The sequence below is a fragment of the Pelmatolapia mariae genome, linkage group LG4 (assembly GCF_036321145.2).
Source record: "Pelmatolapia mariae isolate MD_Pm_ZW linkage group LG4, Pm_UMD_F_2, whole genome shotgun sequence".
In the NCBI taxonomy this organism is placed as follows: Eukaryota; Metazoa; Chordata; class Actinopteri; order Cichliformes; family Cichlidae; genus Pelmatolapia; species Pelmatolapia mariae.
Genome location: NC_086230.1, coordinates 11,342,696 through 11,366,107, shown reverse-complemented (window position 1 = coordinate 11,366,107; position 23,412 = coordinate 11,342,696). Strand labels below are relative to the sequence as shown.

At 40.8% G+C, this 23,412-nt stretch overlaps 2 protein-coding genes across 2 annotated transcripts; both read left to right on the top strand.

Moving 5' to 3' along the window:
* Nucleotides 1-519: 519 nt before the first annotated feature.
* LOC134626006 (SUMO-conjugating enzyme UBC9-like) lies at nt 520-6,089 on the top strand. The gene is made up of 7 exons (XM_063471456.1): nt 520-853; nt 1,105-1,190; nt 1,317-1,400; nt 2,122-2,194; nt 3,990-4,099; nt 4,335-4,414; nt 4,951-6,089. Exons 2-7 carry the CDS (start codon nt 1,125-1,127, stop codon nt 5,012-5,014), a joined length of 477 nt encoding a protein of 158 aa, XP_063327526.1. The 5' UTR covers nt 520-853; nt 1,105-1,124; the 3' UTR covers nt 5,015-6,089.
* A 9,768-nt stretch (nt 6,090-15,857) lies between these two features.
* On the top strand, nt 15,858-23,001 carry il2rb (interleukin 2 receptor, beta). Its single transcript, XM_063470545.1, has 10 exons — nt 15,858-15,946; nt 16,514-16,611; nt 16,740-16,872; nt 17,027-17,093; nt 17,183-17,273; nt 17,390-17,535; nt 18,936-19,104; nt 19,315-19,417; nt 19,532-19,610; nt 20,890-23,001. The coding sequence occupies exons 1-10, from the start codon at nt 15,942-15,944 to the stop codon at nt 21,613-21,615; spliced, it is 1,617 nt and encodes a 538-aa protein (XP_063326615.1). The 5' UTR covers nt 15,858-15,941; the 3' UTR covers nt 21,616-23,001.
* The last annotated feature ends 411 nt before the right edge of the window (nt 23,002-23,412 follow it).

Genomic DNA, 23,412 nt, shown 5'->3' with positions numbered 1-23,412 from the left:
GCACGTTAGGTTCGATTTTACATTACAACATATATTTCCCGCTGAAGCATAAGCATAATTTTTGTCCATAGGATGAGGAACTCAAGAGCCTGTGCACTGAAAGGTGACAGCTTTCCCTGGGACATTTTCTGGGCATGTAAAGATTTATGAAGACCAGCAGGTAGAGACACAAATAGCAGGTTTCACCTGTCCTGGAAGGATCTTCGGATCACACAAGATAAAACTGGGAGAGGTGCATCTGCAATACCCTGCTTATCATGCATCAGATAAGCAGATATGAATGATGCACAATAAAACTATGACTGATAGTAATGATGCTATCCAGGTGATATGAATATCAGTCAGACAAAGGTGGCTTTTTATTAAAGTAAATATAAAAACGTGACGTGACCGGTGATGCATTTTGGGTTTGGACGTGACTCAAAAGGATGAAATCACTAGACGGCTGTGAACTACGCATCACGTCATCTCTGACGTGTGTCATTAGGCTGCCCGTTACGCTGCCTGAAGGTCCTAACGAGATAAACAAATTGGGGTCCTTCCTCGCGATAGGCTAGCAAGTCGAAACGGTTTTCAGAGTCACATTGTTTTACAAAACTGTGGGAAAAATTCCTTCAGTGTAATCTGAGTAAAGTGTTTTTAGTAATGTTGATAAAAGAAACTGTTCTTCCGGTTTGGTCATTAGTAGCCTAGCTAGCCCGGTTGTATTTTTTTTTTTTTTTTTTACCGTCGAAGGGTGTGTTTTTTTCGGTCGCCGTCGTAACGGGGGCAACGTTAGCATTAGCGAAGCAAACAAGCCACTTTTGAGACTTATATAACTTCACTTTTGGTATTTAGTCAAATAAAACACGAGGTGAGTTTACTAGAAGTGATGTTATTAGACAGCGGATCCACAGTAATGCGAGGTGATTCATGTGTAGCGTTTGTTAGCATTGTGGGAGCTCACCTGCAGTTAGAGTTGCGTTACAGCAGGACTCATAAACAAGTCATACTTGTGGTAATAACAAGCTAAACATGTGTCGCCGTTTTAGTAGAAACAAGGACATTACCCGCCTGTTAACGATTCGCCTTTAATCAATTTGTTTTGGGGTTGTTTTTCCACAGGGGGGCGTTGATGAGCAGCAATGTCTGGCATCGCTCTTAGCAGACTGTCCCAGGAGCGCAAAGCCTGGAGAAAAGACCACCCTTTTGTAAGCATCTGTCATCTGCAGCAACTTCATGTCCAGTGTTTTTGAAACTAACTGTTGTGAGTGTTTCTGACACAAACCAGACTCGGGTTGGCAGCTGATGTTTTGCGTGTCATGTAAACCACACAGGGATTTGTTGCTGTTCCCACTAAGAATCCAGATGGGACCATGAACCTGATGAATTGGGAGTGTGCCATCCCAGGGAAAAAAGGAGTAAGTTACCTGGAGCTGGATGTAGAGTAGGAAATAACCAGCAGGAGGCCTTCTAAGATGCTGGATTTTAAGCACAAACTTTGTGTGCACACACATAAAATGCAAACCCCATTTCCATCACCAACTTTATTACCCAACCTGTCTGCACATTAGTACTAAACAGGATCACACTGAGCCTTTTGCATGTGCCCATGCACGTAAGCACCAGGAGTCCTAGATCAGTGAGAGCAATTACAGTCTCCTCTTTTGTCTGAAATCTCTACATGTTCTTGTGTTTTTGATAAGTAGAAATCTCTGCTATGCTTTAGTATAACTACAGTTGTGTATGCAGGACAGAAACCTGCTAAATTACAGGATGTCTTCATTGCTGATCAGATACATTTGACACATGAGTAATTTGCTTCTATTTGAGGTTCTCTTTGGAAGTATTACACATAGGCTAAATCATCAAAACAACGTCAAGCCACTCTTTTCTCAAATAAAAAGTAACATTGCTTTTCTTCACACGCTTTAATAACAAAACTTTACAGTCAAGAGTTTTGCAAGTAGTGGCAACAATTACTGTGAAGGCAAAGTTGGTGTTAACATCTAGGAAATTATGCTTTTAAAACATTGTATGTATTTTTCTTGTACTCCCAAAGACTCCTTTGCTGTTGTTAAATAGCCTTGGAATGTTCTCAGTGACTTTGCTTACACAGTTGTTTTCGTTCTTCTTCGTTAGACGTTGTGGGAAGGAGGACTGTATAAACTCAGAATGCTGTTCAAGGATGACTACCCTTCATCTCCACCCAAATGTGAGTACCTCCTATCTCTTCTCTCCACTCTCGGTTTGTAATAATAATAACAATTTTATTCAAACAGCACCTTTAAAAACAGGGTTTACAGAAGCAAGTGAAAAAAGCAGAACATTAAATTCATACAGAAAGTCACACATTAGAGACAAAAAGAGAACAGGATTAAAGGAAAGTTTAAAGCGATGGCACGAAACACTGCAAACAAATAAAGGAAAACTACAAGTTATTTTATTTGAAAATATAAAAGCTTTTGTAGCAGAAATAATCCATTAGGACAATGAAAAAGATACATGGTTAGAAAAAGGAAGGGCTCGGTGTAATGTCTGATGTTAGAACAGGGGTGGGCAATCTCAGTCCACGAGGGCCGGTGTCCCTGCAGGTTTTAGATGTGTCCTCGAACCAACACAGCTGATTTAAATGGCTAAATTAGCTCCTCAACATGTCCTGAAGTTCTCCAGAGGCCTGGTAACGAACTAATCATGTGATTCAGGTGTGTTGACCCAAGGTGAGATCTAAAACCTGCAGGGACACCGGCCCTCGTGGACTGAGATTGCCCACCCCTGTGTTAGAAAGTTACAGACAGCAGAAGCAGAAACGTTAAAAACAGCGTCGGGCTACAAAGCCGGTGTGGTCAGTAAACTGCTTTGGCCAAAGCATGACTCTAAAATAAATAACTGTATCATCTCTACATATATAAGACAGCGTCATGTTTTTAGTCACAACATAAGATTTGAAAGTGTATAACCAATGCTCAATCCCAGAATTCCCTGGTGTCATTGTACTGTTAACTTCTGAAGCACATGTTGTATATTATATGCCTAAATGTCCCTCTCTGATGTTGGGAAACAGTGCTACGATAGTGCTACAATCCCATGATTTACTCAAAGGCCTGTTTTTGATCTTTGAGACAAAATTAAAGGAAAATAACACTATTGTGTAAATTCACTTTCACACAGCCTCTTGTGTTTTTAGTTCCAACTAATGCTGGGCTTACACTGTGCGATTTTTTTTTTTTTTTTTTTTTTTTTGGCCCATTTTGAGCCGATTTTTCAGTTGTGCGACCGTTTTGGTGATCGGCCCGATTTTGGCCTTCATTGTGCGTCGTGCATTGTGTAGTATACGTGGGGTAACGAGAAGCGATTAACACCTCCCAACCAGCTCCCGATCATCAATCGCTTGGTCGTGAGGGTGTCACCGCAGCCGCTCACACTGCGCACGCGCAAACACATAAATGTCGGTGAAAAAGACGGAGTACCATGGCAGTGCAGCGTGTGATCTGGACACAAGCGATGGAGACACTTGTAGAACTTTGGAAAGCTCATCCGAGCCTTTTCGATGTGGCCTCACAAAATTATCACGATCACAACAACCGTGAAAATAGTTGGATCTACATTGCTGCTCAATCACAGCTGTCTGATCAGTGTTTTTCATTAGCAATTTAGCAAAGTTGATGGTGGTGGTGTGCGTGTCTGTGTGAGTGAAAGACAGAGAGAGCGAGCGACAGATTTTCTGTTATAACCTTCATTTTTATGGACGCACAGTGTGAGCACTCAGGTCGCATCAGAGCATCGGGCCATATAGTGTGAGACCCTGCATCGTGACCTACGAACTTCTAACCCCTGCGAGTCAATCGTGCAGTTTGAGCAGGAGCTGAATGACGCGACTGGAAAAATCGCACAGTGTATGCCCAGCTTAATGATGGTTTCTTATAGTGATTCTAATGTACTTTGTGGCCGATGTCGTCAGTGTTCCCGTGCTTCATTGTACGACTTTGTCTTCAATAATTTGTCCTCAGGCAAGTTTGAGCCACCGATATTCCACCCAAATGTCTACCCATCAGGCACTGTGTGTCTGTCCATCCTGGAGGAGGACAAAGACTGGAGACCTGCTATCACCATCAAACAGGTTTGAAGGCTCCTGTGTTCATAGTCCCGTCCTCCATACTTCACCGTGAATGCAGCTTCGTTTTTGTGACTAATAAACTCATTACTTTCACAGTGTTGGAGCATAAAAGGAGTGCATCTGTAATTTCTCTATACAGCCATGTGTTCCTTAATAATGATTCAATTTAATGGCATTGGAGTTGGCTGCTTTGCTTTTAAGTTATATGTAATTATGGTTGTATTGCTGTGTTTTTTAGATTCTTCTGGGAATCCAGGAGCTGCTGAATGAGCCCAACATTCAAGATCCAGCACAAGCGGAAGCTTACACAATTTACTGGTAAGTGTGGTTGTTTGATTTACTCAGTGGATCCTACAAAAAAAGAATCAAGAAAGAAATGATTTATTTTTATTAAGCAATGTTGTGATATTATTAAGTAATGTCATGTGGTTCGATAGCGACATGATAACTACTAACAACCACATTTGCTTTTTAGTTGATTGTGGTTTGCAAATTAGCCTAACAAGTGACTGATCCCCAGAGATAGACATTCTTTTGGGGTTGCATCAGGAGGGGCATCCGGCTTAAAAATATCTGCTAAATCAAACACAGAGAGCTACCCGCTGTGGCGAACCCTTGTAAAGCCAAATGCTAGCTCTCTACATTATCAGGTGTGCATGTTTAACTGCACCAGCCTCTTTACAGGAAGAACAGGCCTCTATTTGCCAAAGGCCACTTATGTATTCAAGTTAAAATTAATATAGTAACACTGTTATAAGCTTTAAGGGGAAATCACACCTGTGTTTTAAACAATGATGTGTTATTAGTGTGGTTGCAATGCTGTTGTATCACTTTCTTTTCGTTTGATCATTCAGTCAGAACAGGATGGACTACGAGAAGAGGGTAAGGGCGCAGGCCAAGAAGTTTGCCCCCACATAGAGGGGAGAGGTGGCCTCGACTCAGCCTGAGCAGCCTGAACCGAGAGCTCACAAACAGGTGGCAGGCAGCACCTGAAGGACCACTCCAATAAGAATCCACTTTTAAGTATTCTAAATATATTCTAAATATATTTTTTGATACAGGCTACAAGTGGGCCTGTTTTTCTTTTCCCTTCTTTTGACAATTCAGTAATATCATACATTTTACCTGTCCTCAAAAAAAATGAAATCCAGTCTTTATGCATTGTCAGTGCATAACTGATAATCCTGCTGTCAGTATGACATTTGTAATATGTGTAATATCCATATCCAGTTTTGGTCATGCCTCCAAAGAAACTGCTGAGACTAATGTGCTGACAGAGCTGTAAAAGTAAGACATCATGCCCAACCCACTCAGTGTGATGTTCAGCAGAGATTTGCCCTTTTGGTAACCTTACACGCTTTATCAAACCATCAGAGGCCAGGAGTACTGTAGATAGTGTTTCATGAATGTGGGCTCTCACTGTGACAAAGCAGAAGCACAACAGGAGTCTGTTCTTCCTTTGTTCTCTCGGCCCGCTGTTTCATTATCATGACAAATACACGGGCATACCATCTGGCACAAAGCACTTAAAGAAAACTGGCAGTGACCCATCAAAAACCATCTAAACGTAAATGCACCTAAAAGACAATCCTGGCACTTCTTATGTGCTCAGCTAAGCCGTGCACTTAGGAGGGTAACAAGAAGCAGCAGGATGGGAGAGAGTGCAGACTTCCACCAAGGCCGCTAAAAGTATTTGAGTTTTCCAAAACAAGTTTGACAGGGATCAAATACCCCCTGTTGAAAACACAGCCTCCATGGCTTGACTTCGGAGTAATAAGGCACTTGAGTCAGGCCTTTGGTTCCTCCCTTGACCCTTGATAATCTTTTATTGCAGTGAAACCACATGGTGTTAAAAAAAAAAAAAAAAAAAACACCTGAAAGAGAAACTGTCACCATAACAAACTTTACGCCCATCTGACATCAGTGTGTCATCACCTTCCAAACATGCTGTGTAGAAAAGTTGCATCGTAAAGGTTATAAACTACTGCTGTGTGTTTGTTTTTGGCCCCGTCCACCCAGTTATTTTATGCCACAGTGCTCACAAAAAGAAGTCCAAACTCAAGTCCACGTGGAAAAACTGAAGCTGAGGGATCTTCATTGGAATGGCCTCTCAGCCAGCAAAAAAGATAAATGAAAGTGCACTTGAGAGTGAGAGATGGCCTGAGATATTTTTCTTTCTTTGCCTCTAAATATATGAGTGCATGTACATAATATAAATAACGGAAAATTGTGGAAGTTATGTTTTATATTGTTTTAGCCAGTTGACATTTGTGTGTGGTATTATAACAAAGGACACATTAAATGCATCAAATTGTGAAATAAAATCAAAGAAAAACATTTCTTTTGCAGATCTCTCTTTTTTTGGGGGGGGGGGGGGGGAACGGGGGGTGTCTGGCCATTTATCGTCTCCGTATTTATGAAATTTGTTATTTACTAGTATTTTAATTTGTATTAATCTGGCTTTAAATAAAGGGAAAATCCAGTATGAGGCTGATCTTTGAGCCTTTGCACACCTTTGCAGCCATTTCCCAGACATGGATTAGCTTGTAACCATTACAGGCTGAAAGAAAAATGCAGTCTACTGAAAAATGAAAAGGGAAAACTGAGCTGTGGTGCTTTAGTTGTCAGTCAAAGTTGTTCTTTGGAGATTTGAAAGTAGGTGCCTAAAGGGATTTAGCAGATTCCAGCCCGTCTCATTGGTTCTCCGGGCTCATTGCTGCTAGCAAGGATCGTTACCACTACAGTTCAAAGTGAATCTGGAGCACAATTCCTTTGCGGACCAATATGTTTTTCTTGTTTTTCTTATTATCGTCAGAAGGTGAAAGGGTGTAATGTCCTTGGATGTCTTGCATGATATTCTTAAGAAATCTAACACCTTTTGTTTTGCTTCCCCTCTGCTGTGGGGTTTTTTTTTTTTTCGTTTTTTTATCTCTGCATGATCTCATCTGACCAAAAAAGGAATCAAAATGTTGCGAAGCGTTTTTTTTGTTTTGTTTTCTTGTTTGTTTCTTCTGACCACACTGCTATAGGTTTAGGGCAGTTAAAAGTTGAAAGCCGTTATCACGTCGCCAAGTTTGTCCTGGATCAACCTCGTGTCGCCACGCCTGCGGCAGCTTGGGCCACTTTGCGCCTTTCTTTCCTGGTTTGAAATGCATTCTCAACTACCAGAGGTCTTTTCACATCTGAGCTAAATTTATGTTAAGCACATTGCTGCCAGTTACGTGGGTAACTTTCAGTTTTGTCTTTAGAGTTCTTGTGTTTCATCAGCGGCCTCCTTTGAAGTAGAAATGACTCTAACTTGGCAGGTAACTGCACAGAGACTGGACCATCCTGTGAGGATGAATAGATCCTCAGCTTCTGTGACAGTGACCATCACTTCTACCAACATCCTAACATGACATTGACATTATTTTAAGAAATCTGTCTCATCGGTCCTGCTGAATATTTAATATAGTGTCATGCAAAAGATAAGGTTAGGGTTAAATTTTTTGAAAGGACTGTTCAGCCCTATTGAAAATTAAGTAAACGCCATGTTTCAATAGCTTGTAGAAAAACCTTTAGCTGCAATAATTTGCAGTTATCATTTTCTTTGTGACTTTATCAGTTTCTCGCATTGTTGTGGAGAATTTTGGCCAAGTGTTGCTTCACTTCATCGAGGTTTGCGGGCATTTGTTTATGCACAGCTCTTTTAACGACCAACCACAGCTTTTCAATCTTTTTTTGTTTTTCTCTTCCGTTGTAGATTTGCTGTTGTGTTAGGGATGATTGTCCTGTAGCGTGAGCCAGTCTGAATCAAGCTGGCTGTCAGACAGTTGGCCTCACGGTTGAACCATTAGAATACAGTGGTATGCAGAGGAGTTCATGGTTGACTCAATGACCGCAGTGGAAAATAATATGAAGTATTTGTGCTGATATGCTGGGTTTGGTTTTCTTCAAACATGGCGCTGTGCATTGTGCCAAATATTTCCACTTTTGCCTCATCTGTCCAAAGGTCATTGTCCCAGAACTAATGTGGTTATTTCAGATGCAAATTTGCAAAGCTAAGTCATGCTGCCATGTACTTTTTAGAGAGAACAGGTTTTCTCTATGCAACTCTTCCAAACAAACACTATGCTTGTTTCGCCTTTTTCTAATTGTGCTTTCATGAACTTTAAATGTTAACGTACTAACTGAGGCCTGTAGAGTCTGAGATGGAGCTCTTGGGTGTTTTGCAGCTTCTAAGCATTGCACAACCTGACCTTGGACTGAATTTGCTGGGACGTCCATTGCTGGGAAAATTGGTAACTGTCAAGTGTTTTCCACTTGTCAGTAATCTTTCTCACTACAGTATGACCGACTTCACGTTGTTTGGAAACGTCCATATAACCTTTCCCAGGATGATGGGCAGTAACAGTTGCTTCTCTATAATCATGGCCGATGTCTTTCCTTCTATGCATTGTGTCAACACAGTTGGATATCCCCGTGATGGTGTTGTTTCCACATCATAACAATGTTGGTCCAGGAGAAACTGACCAAGGACATTGTGTAATCTTTTAACATTAGCCAAGACATTAGCTAATTAGCAGACCCCACCACACACACATTGCAAAGCCAACATGATTGGTCAGTTGCAATGTTGATCCTGGATCAGCATTATTATGATGACCAACACCAACACGGGGGCATGACATTCACCCTGTTAACACACCTGAATGCTCCAGAACAGCAAACTGTCGAAACCTCTGCTTTTATAGAGGCGCTCTGCTTGCTGATGATTCCTGCTAATCAAGTATATTTGATTAGCAGCATCTGGCTGCTACTCACCCTCTTAATTCCTGTGTAAGCAGTAAGGTGGTACTTTTTCACACCACTGTATGAGTATCAGAATAGTCATGTCCACTGCAATGTGCAACAAACCGAACTGCCTGACACACTTGCTTATGACTCATTTGTTTTCCTGTATCCATGTTAATGTTTGACCAGCATTTAGAAAAAAACCCCCAACACATTAGCAAAAGAGTGCGGTCTTTCTCAACTGAGGTTTAACTCCAAGGTTTGTTTAGTGTTAGAAGTTTGTGCTGACCACAGTAGGGGGGGGAGTCCTTTGAATTTTCTTGACTTTGATCCGTTCACCAGTGCTAGACGATCAGAAGATGGTGAAATAACATTATTTCTCTTTTTCTTGCTAATGTTTGCTAGCAGAAATAAATTTAAGGATTTAATTCACATAAGAAAATTATCCAAACACTTCTTCTTCCTTCTTTAGTTCGGCTTTCTGTATTTTTGTCAGAGCCACACCATACATCACAGAAGGGCTCCATCTTTTAAACCTTTGCTTTCTTGCTGCTATCCTCATGTTAACACTCATCTCCACCCACACCCACTGTTGCTTTGTATGGTTGACCCCAGGTTTTTAAACTGATCTACCTTCACTAACTCTACTCCTTGGCTCTCCACTTTTCACACAAATGTATTTCTTCTGCTTCTCTCCAAGTTCTCTTCCAAATACTGTTATCTTAATATCTTGACACGCCAAAATCCAACATTTCAATGGAATGAACTAAATCTCTTTAGATGTAGGATATATATATGTAGGTGAATTTCCAAATTCAACAACCTACCAGTTGATATTTTTTCAGTCCTCAAGCTTTAGATAGACGTTGATGGAACACAAATATTTTTTACGTTAGTTAATATCCTTAATGGCTCACTGCTTGTAAGGCTGCTAAACTGCGATTTTACCTTCAATCATTTCAGAGTTTCGACCACAAATTATATCCATGTCATAAGATTCCACATGACTAGTTTTTACTGGTGTTACCCAGGGCTCTGCCTTGGTCCCCCTTATATTTATCATTTCTTTTACCTTTAGGTCACAGTTGTAGGTAATTTGTCATATTTTTTCATTCTTATGCTGATGACACACAGCTCTGTCTCTCCACTAAGCATAATTCCACTTTCCCGCCTTATTCCCTTGCTGAATGTTTACGGAAGATTAAACTGTGGTTGTCAAATTAAACAGTGAGGTTCTTCTGGTAGGAACTGTTTTGGATATATGTGATAAATTCTCTCTGTGCATGACTTTTCGGTTTGCTTACCGTGCACACAGAGGTGTCGATGATGCAAAAATCTTCATCTTGGACTCCATCCACAAACATCTGGAACTCCCTGACTCCTCCGCCAGACTTCTGTTTGCTGATTTCTCATCAGCGTTCAACACTCTGCAGCCTCATATCCTGGCCACTAAACTTTCCTCCCGATTTCACCTGGATGATCAGCTAATCCTTTGGATATTGGACTTTTTGACCAACAGGACTCAACAACTCTCTTTCCGGTCTCCGTTCCACCTCCACTGGCTCCCCCCAGGGCTGTGTGCTCTCCCCCTTGCTCTTCATCCTCTACACCGATGACTGCAGATCCACACAGCCCAACTGTCACCTGGTGAAATATGCTGACGACACAGTTCTCCTGTCACTGCTGTCAGGCCCCTCACAACACCATGGGCCCGCTCTGCAGGAGTTTGTAGAGTGGTGTGACAGCTCCAAACTTGAATTGAACGTGAGCCAAACCAAAGAGATGGCGGTGACCTTCTCCAGTAGGCAGAGGGATCTGGCTGCTTCAGTCACCACCACCATCCATGGGAAGCCAGTGAAGGTAATGAGGAGTACAAATACCTGGGAACCATCTTTGACAACCTCCTGAAATTCTCTGCCAACACAGAGGAGATTCTCAGGAGGTGCCACCAACGGCTATACCTCCTTAGAAAACTCAACTCCTTTGGAGTCAGCACACCCATCATGATGACTTTTTACTATGCCTTCCTGGAAAGCATCATGACCTTGTCCATCACCTTCTGGTTCCACTCCCTCAGCCTTCAGAAGAGGAACAGACTGAAGAAACATAAACTACTCTACACTCTTTTTATACTGCCGACACTTTACTCACTTTTACTCACTTACAGTTATTTATTCACCTTTCAGTCACTTTAATTTTAATATTGTGTAATTTTAAAACTGTGTAAAAAAATATTGTGTAACCCTACTGCCTGTTTATGCCCTGTCCTTATCTTCAACGTCATGCTGCTCTGTTGTATGTTAATTGCCCCTTGGGGATAAATAAAGTCTTTCTGATTCTGATTCTGATTTTCTAATCTCTCCTTCCTCGTTCCTCCTTTAATGAAGCACACATCAATATCTCCACTTACATAATATTAATTCACCCATTCATGACAGTGCCTCGATTCTCACTCATGCTCTGCATTACTTCATTAATATAATTCTGTCCCCTCTGGGTTACCGCACAAAAAACTGGTTCAAAGTATGTGGCTGCTTGTGTTACCAGACCCTCTTCCATAGACCATATGTGTGATAAATGTCACATTAATTTTAAGTGTATGCTTCTTATTTAGTCTCTCTGTAACCTCACACCTTCATATCTCTCTGATCTTCTGCACAGTGGCACTCATACTTCCCGTATGCTGAGATTATACCGCCCTCTTACCTGACCACTGTGGGCTTTACAGCTGAGTGGCATGTCCTGCACCACATTTACAATATTGGCATTAAAGGCAAACCTTTAACCTCCTAGGACCTGGCGTCCACATATGTGGACATCACATTTTGGGTTATTTAGACCAAAATACTCAATTTTGCTCTACAAGGACCTGATATCCACTTACGAGGACATTATACTGCTACTGTTCTATCAAAATTTTAAACGAATATCCTCATATGTGGCTCTTATTTTTCTTAAAAACAAAAATAAGGTAAATAAAATCTGGTAATTCTTTGTTTTTACATTCATCGGGCCCCAATATGCCCAGATATCAAAGAGAAATTAAAAATGCATGCCATGGAAGAGTTCAGGTCTTAGGAGGTTAAAGCTCGCTTATTCTGTTTGATTCTGCATTGTTGTTAATTTATGAATACTGTGAGTTTGGTATTTAATTGCTTGTAAGATGTCTTTGAGTGTGTTGAAAGGTGCCTATAACTATCATTTATAATGATAATAATACATTATTATTGAAAATATTTTTATACTACCACCTGCAGCCAGAGTGACTTAGATTTAAGTCACCATTTACTCATACACTAACAGGTCCAAATGACTGTCTTAGTCAGATTTTCTCTTAATTATGTTACACAAAATATTCTGTCCTTAGACTCCCCTGTATCATAGTAACTCCTCGCTACTGCCCTGTGATTGGCAGACCACATCTGTCGTAGCGTCACAAGACAGATGAAGTCAGTAGAGACATTCTCTTCCTGTTCTACTTTGTCGCTTAGCATATATTTATTTGACCTTAATTTTCTACTTTTTTTGGTCTACTATTACACTATTTTCTATTTTGAATATATCGTTTGTTTTGTCTGTATAACAGAAAGAAACAGCAGCTCACCAAGCATGTGATGAAAATGGTAAAAAAAAAAAAAAAGGGCACTGCAAAACGAGGTCCTGTTTCCTACTCTGATACCACAACACACACACCAGTCTTATGACTCACTGTAGGTTACTTTGGAGATGGTGTTGCTTGCACTTTCAGCGTGCTCATAACAGAGATAAATATTGCGCTCGAAATAAAAGCTTTCTGGTTATTCAGGGGAAGTTCTGTAATATCTGGCTCAATTAACGTAAGTTTTTTAGTTTGCAGAACAAAAGCAATATGATTCGTGTGCACATAAAGTAAACAAAAATGAATGAATAAAATAACCGCTTTTATGAAATGCAATCCCAATTCATATTCTAACTTGGAGAACTGGGTCTGTAAATGACAGTAGTAGCAAAAGCGGTTATTTGCCTCTTTGTGTGATGTGTAAAGGCAGTAGAATGGAGGTGGTTTCGACACAAACCACTGAAACTTGTGTTTTTGTCACAACCTCCTGCCTCTCCTGTCAACCCAGACCTATATAATAAGTATCTGTAGTAGCAATCTGATCTATCCTTTACTACACAAAGATAGGAGGTGGAGGGGTCTCTTTGAAGTTGCATATGCTGACTAGACAATGCATAAACTGTCAAATTCAGCTCTAGCTGAATGTGTTAAGTGTGAACTGATCAGCAGATAGTACAGCTTTCATGTCTGAGCTCATCTGTTATGAAGCCTGTGTGAAGCTAATTTGACGTTTTTGCAGAAGTTTAATGTAGATACAAAATGTCATCAGTTCACTATGATGAATTAAAAGTCCAGTGGTTCATGCTTTCAGTGTGTAGTTCCGTGTTGTGGTGCCATGTTCCCTTTTACAGAGAATCCAGCATTGCTAGCTGCTAGCTTTGGTTTATCACAGCAAGCTAACATGTTTTAAGGTTTGTTTTTTCTCTCTTTTAAGTTGCATATGAATTTTGTGTATATACGCACACACATATATATATACTTATATATATGGAAACTACACATATATACACCATATACATGTGTAGTGCATGAATTCTGACAGGATTGTGCTATCTTTGGCACAACACATTGGGTTGTTCACTTGATGAAAATACTGATAAGATGGCACTCATGCTATCTACCACATTTGTTTTGAACATTTGCAACTTATCTTGTCTTTGGCCCCACACCCTGTTGTTGTTCATCAGTGAAGTCGATAGTCCAAAACTTGAATAACGCTGCAGCACATTTACCATCAATGTCTGGAAACATCTGTTAGTTGGGGATGTTTTGCATGGACCCTGCATTTTGTCCCTGTCCCCAAAATATCCCATATTTCTCTCACAGCCCACCAGTTAGGTTAACTGGTGAGTTTAGCTCTGTTAAAGCATGTACAACAATGCTGTATATGAATGTATGCATCTGTGTAACTTTGTGCTGAACATTGGGGGGCAACTATTTTGCTGGTAATTCCTGAAATGAGTAAAGAAAATCAACAGCCTGTTTATGCAAGATAATTCATAATTTTATTTTGGGGGGGGGGGGGGGGGGGGGGGTTATATTGGTTGGGTCTGATTATTGGGGGGGGGGGGGGGGGGGGGGGGTCATAACCCCCCTGGAAATTACGCCCCTTACGTATGGTTAAATCATTTTGGATGAAAATTGTAAAGGTCATAAGTACAGATGAGTCAATAAATGATGTATTTCTGTCAGTTAGGGGAACTAATCTTGAAACAGTCTAAGTGTTAACCCAGTAGTTTTCAAGAGCAGCACTGTGCTTTGTTTTATAGAGCTGTAGGGTTCGTATTATGAGTATATCCTCCCTTGTTATTCTTCTCACCTTCTCGCCACTGAACATTTCCCCACTATGGTTGTGGTATGATGATTTTGTTGCCTTCCGAGCACAAACATCTCTATGGTCTTCTCGACGACTTCCTGCCACAGGCACAGCGGACTTTGACCTTTCAGTGAGTGTCATATACACTCACCAACCCCCCCCCCCCTCCCCCGCTCCTTTGCACATTTAAACCCTCCCCTGCTCTCGTCTCGCTGGTTCTAACTGATGCCGACACCTAAGTAACTGCAGGAACCCGTGGCGGCTGCATCACGCCATCACCCTCTGGCCTACTGCTGCAGGCCTAAGCCCACTCAGGCAGACAAAGTATAGCTGAGTTCAAAAACACTGTGTCGCAACAGTTGTAATGTTCTGCATGAAAGTTTTTTTGTGCGTGTGGTTTGTAGACCTATATGTTTAGTATAAAGGCAAGTTACACAATGGCCTCCAATGACCTTTAAGACAAAGATGAACAAAAACGTTCTGCAAACTTAAATTGATCTCACTGATTTGGTTTGCACAATCACTGTGCTCGCAACCTACAAACCTACAAAGGTTTGTGTGTGTTGTTTAACAGGGGATTCTCTGTTTCTTTTCTTTTTTTCAACTTTACCTATCACGTTTAGCTTGTTTGGTATTGTTTTTATATATTTTGGATTTTACTGGCAATATGAACAAAGACAAATTCTGGTTTCTTATGGTCACTTTTCTTGTGACAACCTTTTGAAGTGCAAATTATCCAGATTGTGCTGTATAACAAGTGATGTTCTTCCAGCTCGTCATTTTGTATTTCTAGAAACTCCCTTCCCTACCGTTTTGCCCCATATCACCATTAACAACTGCCACATAGCCCTCACTGTAAGGGTTAACGTTTGACACAGTGAGACGGAATAACAGGTGGCCTTTGACTACAGAAATGCCTGGTGGCCACTAACTGAAGAGCTGTCTGCTGCTTTAACTTTCAACCTCCTTTACTCTCTGTCTCTTTGGAAGTACTTCAGTATGTGTCTGCAGCGGTTGCGGCTGTAACAGCAGCGGTTTTCATGCACAGCTTCTCGCGTTTGCATTTTTAAATAACCCCACGATTCTAAATCGGGTAGCTTTAGCCTATATAATCCTTTGAATGTCCTTTTTAAGATGAGTTTCATTGACATAAACCACTTCATAGAGCAATTCGCGAGTTTCTCTTTATACAACCCACTTTACAATTGTGATTGAAACAGGATGTGGTTGGATTTCTTGTTTTCGGTACAATTATTATTACCTTAAACAAGGCAACGGGGCCTCAGGTAGCAGTTGCAGCTGGTGGCGAGCAGAAGGAGGTGTTGTACAACAAGCCAAGCCCCCACCGCCCCCACCACCACCATCATCATCTCACTCTCCACCCCGGCCCATCGTCTCTCATTATCACTCACCGCTGCACGAAGCTTCCTGTAAGCCCCTGTAAGCTGTGGTTTCAAGTGGAAAATATCACTGGGCACTTAAGAGAAGAGGGAGGGGTGAGGAGGAGGAGGAGGAGGCAGAGGGATGACTGTGAGTGACAGAACGACAGCACCAGAAAAGACGGCGATGTTCAAATAGAAAGGAACAGAAGGAAATCTTCTCGTCAGTCCAAAAGAGGAAGCAACAATGTGTTTCCTGACCACCTGCTACCAAGACTCATGAGGTAATTTATTACTTCTTCAAACATTTTTTATTAGTCCTGTTTAAGGGGAGGGGGGGGGGGGGGGAATTACTATGTTAATTAATAAAAACAATCATTTGCTTTAAAGTACATACACACAAACACAAGTTTGTCTTTCAGCTTGGAGTTGATGATTTTTTTCTGTACTAGATAGTTTTAGTGAGTTTTTGGAGTCAAAACAGCGTGATGGGAAGATTAATCTCTTTCAGGTCACATAATGTGCCCCCGAGGTTTTTTTTAGACTGGTTTGTTCATTTTCTCTCATTTGTTTCATTAGCATAAAGCCACACACACTGCAAAGTATGAAGTCAGCTACTGTAAACTAAATAAGGTGTTGCTTGCATTAACAGTATGCCTTAGAGGAGGTCCTTACTGTAAAACACAGTTGATATATTGCTACAGCTTTTCAAGCTGTGAATGTAGCGTTTCCTAGAAGCTTTGTGGTGATTACATTTAGCTGACTTCCAGGTCTAAGCTGGTGTATTTACAACTTTTTATTCCTCTCGCCCTTCTAATGCACAGTGCATGACCGCTCTTCTCTGCCTACAGTCATACCACAATCGCAGCGATGGAGGTGCTGCTGCGCTCACACCTCCTGATAGTTATCATTTCAGTGCATGCGGCCCACTCCCACAGAATCTCACATGGTATGAGTGTATATATCTGCAATTTGAGTGCACACAGAGTTCAGTCTAATCTGAATGTAAAGTCTCGTGATACTGATAAAGCAACACTATCCCAACTCCTGTTTTCTGTTGTGTCTCTGTTACTCAAGGACTTTCCTGTGCAAATGACTTTTACAACAATGTCAGCTGCACGCTGAACAGCTCTGCCGTGGGTCCTGGTGCAGACTGTTGGCTTTCGGTTGTGATGAAAATCTGGATACATGGCCATTCTGTCCCGTATAGGTAAGATATTTCTGAAATACTGAAAAACTGTGTGGATTAGTTGGGGGACAAAGGTTTTAATTTTACAAAAAGAAACATCATGGGTCACAGTTTGGCTACAAAACGTCAGTGCTAAGTGAAGATTTTGCCCTTTTTTTGTCCTTTTCTCGTCTAGCCAAAAATGCAAGCTTGAACAACATGAGAACTCTCTGTTTGGCTGCAGTATTGTCTTTGAAAACAAAGTAAGTATCGGACACATGCAAACATGGCAAATTGGATTACTCACACAAGTTCTATCCTCATTGTTTAATGGTTTATTGCCTTCTTCCAGACTTTAAATCCTTTTCAAAGACTGAACTTTAGTGTGAATTGTAATGGAGTGTTAGTGGAGGCCCTAAAAAACTATCGCCCAGGAGATTGCAGTGAGTAGCTCTGACTTCTATTCAAATTGTTGTTGATACACCGCACAGTTGGATTAAGTTACAACGATGGATTAATAACTGCAACAATTACCAACATTTAATAATCTGCCTTGCAGTTATAATGAATCCTCCAAGTGCTCCCAATGTCAGCATCAACGGCACAGACCTCTACATAACGTGGAGCCCAGGCGAAAAAATCACAGAGTACTTGTCACACCTTTACTTCCATATCCAGACCAAAAACAGTGACCAAGAATGGATGGTGAGCATCTACATACATGCAGTAACAGAGTTTTTACACAAATTACTGAGTAAATCATTAAAGCATGTGCAGTGCTGTGCAAAAGTACCTCATGGCATCCAATGATAGACTTTTTTTTTTCCATATTTAACCCTATAATGCCATTTGTATCATATTTGCCACATGTTCATCAGTTTCTGAGACCTCTATCTCATCAACATGATCAATACTTGCCATAATTTCAAAATGTTATAGACAAAACTCTTTTTTTTTGTCTAAAATTAACATTGTTCTTAACGAAAAGTTGCTAAAAATGCCCAACGTATAAAATGCGATTAAAAAAAATATAATAAATAAATTATAAAAAGTATATCATAAACAACATGATACAGCAAAAATGTTTTGTAGATTTTGTTATAAGGATTGTTAAACATCTCAGTTTCCCAAAAACAATTCTAGCTATTTTTTGATGGGTTACAGGGTTAAAGAGGAGTTGAGCAAAGTTTCCCAGGTTTTCTCAAGATTTTTCAGGCTTCATTCATTTTTAGTCCAGTCCTTGTATTTGATCATGTTCAGATGAATTTGGCAAAAAAACGTTTTAAATGGTGTTGACAGAACCCTGTTACAAAAACACATCAGATAATACAGTAGGACAAGAATAATACCAAAGACTCCAAAAACCCATAAGCTTAAAAAACTGATAAACGTGTAGAAGCAAAGGACAAAAGAGGAAGTTGGCAGGCCTAAATACTATCTGCAGTAGATGAAGACATTCTTAACAAAAGGAAAAAGGGAGAAAATTTGAAATTTTTTGATTCAAAAAGGATGTATGGAGGAGGTGATCTGTAAAACGCAGAGGAGGCTCTGTCGTGGATTAGGGCTGCTTTTCAGCCCATGGTGTTGGAGATCTTGTCAAACTGAATTATCAACAAAGAAAACCACCATCAGGGTTTGATTCAGCATCAAATACCACCTGGAAAGTGTCTGATTGATTTTTCAGCATGACAATGATTCCAAACATACTCCCAATGCAGTAAAAGCAAACATGATAGAAAAAAACACACTATGGAACATCAGTCGTGGCTTGGCCTCCTCAGAGCTCGGACCTCAACATTATTGAAGCAGTGTGGGGTCATCCTGACAGAAAACAGAATAAAAAGGCAGCAAACATCCAAGGAAGAGCTTTGATTGTCCTTTAAGAAGCCAGGAGAACTATTTTTGAAAAATACTTAAAGAAATGACAAGAAAGTTGCCTAAGAGAGATCAGACTGTGAAGAATAAAGGTGGCCGTACCAAATACAGATTTTCAAGCTGGTTAGAATTATACAAATACCTCATAACTGGTTCTACTTTCAGTTAAAGTAAAATTCTTTTGAGACACACCTTTATTTTGACCCTGTCTTGAATTTTCTATTTTTCAGGAGGCCAGAGATTTCAAAACACAAGAAAGAGAGCTGCGATTAGCTCTGTCTGAACTAAAGGGGCATGGGGACGTCAGAGTGAGAGTCAAAACTGAAAAATATGCTAACAGCCACTGGAGCCACTGGAGTCCAGCGTCATCCTGGAAAGTGAATTCATCGAACAACCTTGGTAACAACACAAACAGTGTATTTAATGGTGGTTGGTTGGGTGAAAACTCTGCTTATCTCTTGTCAGTCTTAAAAGCATCACAGTTCAGCTTTTTCATTGGGAATAAGTGCAGCTGGAAAAAAGGATGCATCCAGTCTGCTTCGTTGTCTAGGCAACAAAGTAAAGGTCGACTGAATATGTGCATTTTACGGTGTCTGCTCTCTGTTTCAGAGGGAATTAGTCTGTCTTCACTGGTGAAGATGGGACTGCTCGGCAGCGTGTGTTTCGTTATTGTTGTTGTGCTGGTCGTTTACAAAAGATGCAACACCAGGGGGTGAGTAAACTGTGACTTTGGCTGTTATCGGAGTGCGCATGTTTGCATGTATGTGTGTGTATATCTACACACTCTGTATATCTGATATACGCGCTCGACCCCATGTTGTTTCAGGCTGCTCAAAGGGAAGGCAGTACCGAACCCTTCAAAGTATTTCCAGTCGCTGCACTCTGTCCACGAAGGAAACCTAAAGGTAAAAATAATAAATGTTCTCAGCTAACAATCCATTTACCAAAATATCCAGCCGCAAGCAACACAGACCGCTTTGCTGCACAGGTGTCAACACACAACAACACAACTTTTTGTAGTATATTATGTGGTATTCATGGGACCTGTAACTTTTTAAGTGTGAGGCGCTGTTCGCTGGCTAACTTTGTTCACTTTAGACGTGGATCAACACAACATATAAGCATATAATGCAAAGGCCATGGTGTTAGTTTCTGACCTACTTCTACTTCTCAGTAGTGTTCATTAAATGAAGACAATGAAGTTTGGTTAAAATGATAAAATGTCATAAAGTTAGCTCTTCATCAAAGGCTCTGATTCCCACAGCCCACAACAAAGGGAGAAAGACGTGAACCGCACTCCCGTCAGTTGTCTGTGGCGATGGGTTTGGATACCCGCCACACCTGAAATAGTTTGTAAAGTTCTAGTTTTCTGATTTCTGGCACATTCCCCAAGATTCAACCAGTTAAACTCTAACTGCGCATGTTCACTCTGGGCTACGTGATACAAACTGTAAGCCTGGTATCCCAAAAGAGAAGCGCTGACATCCTTTTATGGGAAAAAAACGAGTAATACCATCACAGAAACATACGCACAACTTAAATTCTGCATTCAAAATCTCACACAAACTTCTACTGAGCAAAGTAACTACCTTCATAAATACATATAGCATTTGAATAAATGTGAGTCTGAGCATCCAAAAAGCACCATATTTCATAAAATAATCAGTGATGCATACGGATCATTAAGAATGAGACATTTTTAACAGTTGTTCTCAAACTGAACAAAACGAGAACAGCATTTTTATTATTAGAGCAGTTTTTCCCATGCTGCTGTAACTGTCTGTCTGTCCTACACATATGCTTAAACAGTGAGTGCAGGTACCAAGAATCTTGGATTGCAATTGGTTTGAAGCCTTTTTGTTAAGTGGACAGCCTAATTTCTGCATGAGTCATGAAAACAAAATGAAAATGTGAAATTCAAACAATTTGAGGGGGAAATTAGAACAGATGTTAATAGCTGCATCAGTGGGAGCAAAAGCTCTGTCCTGCTCTGTGATTTTGACCCTTGTTCAAGCAAAATATTCTAAAAATGCACTTAAGCTCACTCTTGAAACCTGTCCTTACTATGCAAAGTGCTAATTCACCTTTCAGTTCATGCAAAGTGTGATGCACATACACACATTCTGATACTGTTGTGTGATTCTTTGGGTGAATATTACAGTCTGAGTGTTTTTTCCCCCACAGAAATGGTTGAATCCGCTCTCAGTTTCAGAGTCGTTCTTCACAGTACAGCCCATCGACCAAATCTCCCCCGTGGAGGTGTGTGAGGACTTTGATGTAGTCCCCTCCACCTCTCCCTCCTCCAGCTCCAGCAGTGCCCTGCTTCACTTCCAGAACTCAGACACCAGCGGCATCGCCAACAATTCCGCCTCTTCGTCTGTCTTCTCAAACCGGAGCTATTTCACCTCCAGCTCCTCCGGTGGCTTCGCTTGCATTGACCCCACCCCGGCCTACTTTACCTACCACGACGATTTTCACCCGTCCCTCTGCCCTTCGCTCTGCGGTTTTCCAACCTACGAGAGTTTGAAGAGGGAGCCGCAGAGCCCAGACTCAGGCTTTGGAATCGAACTTGAAGCTGACAATGAGGAAGAAAGGTACATGGAAGGAGGAGAGCAATTTCTCTTGGATGATCACAACATTCCTTTCCTCATCCTTCCTGTACGCTTTCCTCCACACACATGTCCCGCCTTCTCTCCTCCAACACCTCCCAGCCTCCTTGTTGAACCACAGATGTCCTCTGACAGCCATCAGGAGGATACACCCATGACAGCTGCTAGCGATGATAGCTCTTCAGCCTGGCTCGTGCCTGGCGCCATGTGCAGATCTTCCTCCATGCCCGTGGAGCCCGGTAAAACCGGCTACCTGACACTCAAAGAGCTGCAGGCAACATTCAGCAACAAATCCATCTGAAAAGTTGCGATTAGAGTTTCTATGCAGTCAATTAAAACTTCTTCTGTTTACACAACAAACAAAGTGTAACTTCTAGTCTGACAAAGAAACGAATTCCACGATCGCCTACATGATTTATTCGTGTACGAGTTATTTTGCAGACATTAGAGCACAACAGAAAATGCAAAATTGACATATCAACAAAGATGTTGAGCACGAGCGGGATACACAGCAAATCGCCGTGCATTTTTGATAACAAGTGCCTAAATAAGTGCCTGAATGTGTTTCAGCATGGCTGCTGAGTGCTTAGACTTGCTTCCAGAAGCAAAGCGTTACTTTATAAAGCTTTATGGCAAGTGTGCCGGCAATCACCCAGTGTAATCATGGTGAAAGCGAGCGTAATACTCTTTCTATCGTTTCCTTCCATCAAACATGTAGCTGTATAGCTGCTGAATGCTAGTGGTGAATGTATTTTTGTTGGAAAGCTCCCATTCAGCAAGCTGATCTGAGTTTTGGCATTAAGGAACGTTAATAAAGGGGAAAAAAAAGCTACATAGGTCTAAGGGGAACTCCAGTGATATTTCTGTGCCAGTAAACTATGACAAAGGGCAATTTTATATAACATATATAGTCATTTAATCAGCTGTTGCTATAAAAGTAGAGAAGCTTTCCTGTTTACATGCTAATTGGTTAATGTAGGTTTCACTTTCACACTTCTGGTCTTTTGTTTAGATGTTTTGGAACCTATAACTGGTATCATAGCAAGAAACATATGCACATAAATCAGTGTTTCTGACAGAGCATGCTAACCAGCAACCTGCTCCTGAAAGCAGTACAACGCTGCACAGTTAACCAGCATGTAGGCTGCTGCGGGGGCATCATTTAGCCTCATACTTAGCATCTCATCATCATGTCGTACTTTTAGAAAAGAGCCTTAAACAAAAAAAATATGTATAAATGCCACTTTTTAAAAAAAGCAACAACACATAAATGCCCTTTTAAAGTTTGCTTTTTATTACTTTAAATGAATTCCAAATAATCAAATAGTATGAGAGCGCTTTAAAGCTACTTCTTTTTTTGTTTTGTTGTTAGACAGAAAATGATTTGTTGCTGCAGGTTGATTTTGAACATTTGAAGTAGTGAAATGTTCTTTTTTTGATGAAGTATTGTGTGTGCTTATTATGATAATCATGATGCGTTTCGGCTGCATAAAATTGAAAGGGAAGGGACCAAGTCTACACCAGCAGTAAGCATTATGTTGATTCGAGTTAACACTGACCTGTTGTTGAGAAAGAAAAAAAAGGCAGCTGGTTTGCCTTTGTGTTGTTTTTAGTGTGTATTTGCTATTGTGCTGATATAGCCTTTATTCTTCTGTCTGTAATGATGAACATTTATAATCACTCAGAGCTGACATCTGCCAATAAATCTAAATAAACTTTACAGAGTGAGTAATTGTGTTTGTGCTTACAGTACAGGCTTAGCAGATCTGCTAAACTCATTGGACTGCTCAATGTAGATTTGTGTAGTGTAAGCCGTTGAGGTCAGTGTAAAATGTCGCCTTGCCTCTACGCATGCAGTATGTTTCCATTACACTCAGTGGCATCTGTACAGACGCCAAACAAAGTAAAAGCTCTAGTAGAAATGGGTCACCCTTTGACTTCCTGTGTCTCTGTGGAATGAGGGCTGAGGGGTGGGCATGTACCGACTTGAGAAAGAGTGTGGGAGACAGCCTGTGTGTTTGCACGTTTCTATATATATGTGTGTGTGTTTGCCTGTGTGTACTTTTGAGTTTTTACATGTCCTGTCAGGTGGTCCTGG

Coding starts and splice junctions, on each gene's coding strand:
- LOC134626006 (XM_063471456.1), top strand. CDS start 1,125: ATGTCTGGCATCGCTCTTAGCAGACTGTCCCAGGAGCGCAAAGCCTGG. Junction 4,100..4,334: donor CTGCTATCACCATCAAACAG/GTTTGAAGGCTC, acceptor TGTGTTTTTTAG/ATTCTTCTGGGAATCCAGGA. Junction 4,415..4,950: donor GAAGCTTACACAATTTACTG/GTAAGTGTGGTT, acceptor TTGATCATTCAG/TCAGAACAGGATGGACTACG.
- il2rb (XM_063470545.1), top strand. Junction 17,094..17,182: donor GTATTGTCTTTGAAAACAAA/GTAAGTATCGGA, acceptor GCCTTCTTCCAG/ACTTTAAATCCTTTTCAAAG. Junction 19,611..20,889: donor TCCACGAAGGAAACCTAAAG/GTAAAAATAATA, acceptor TTTCCCCCACAG/AAATGGTTGAATCCGCTCTC.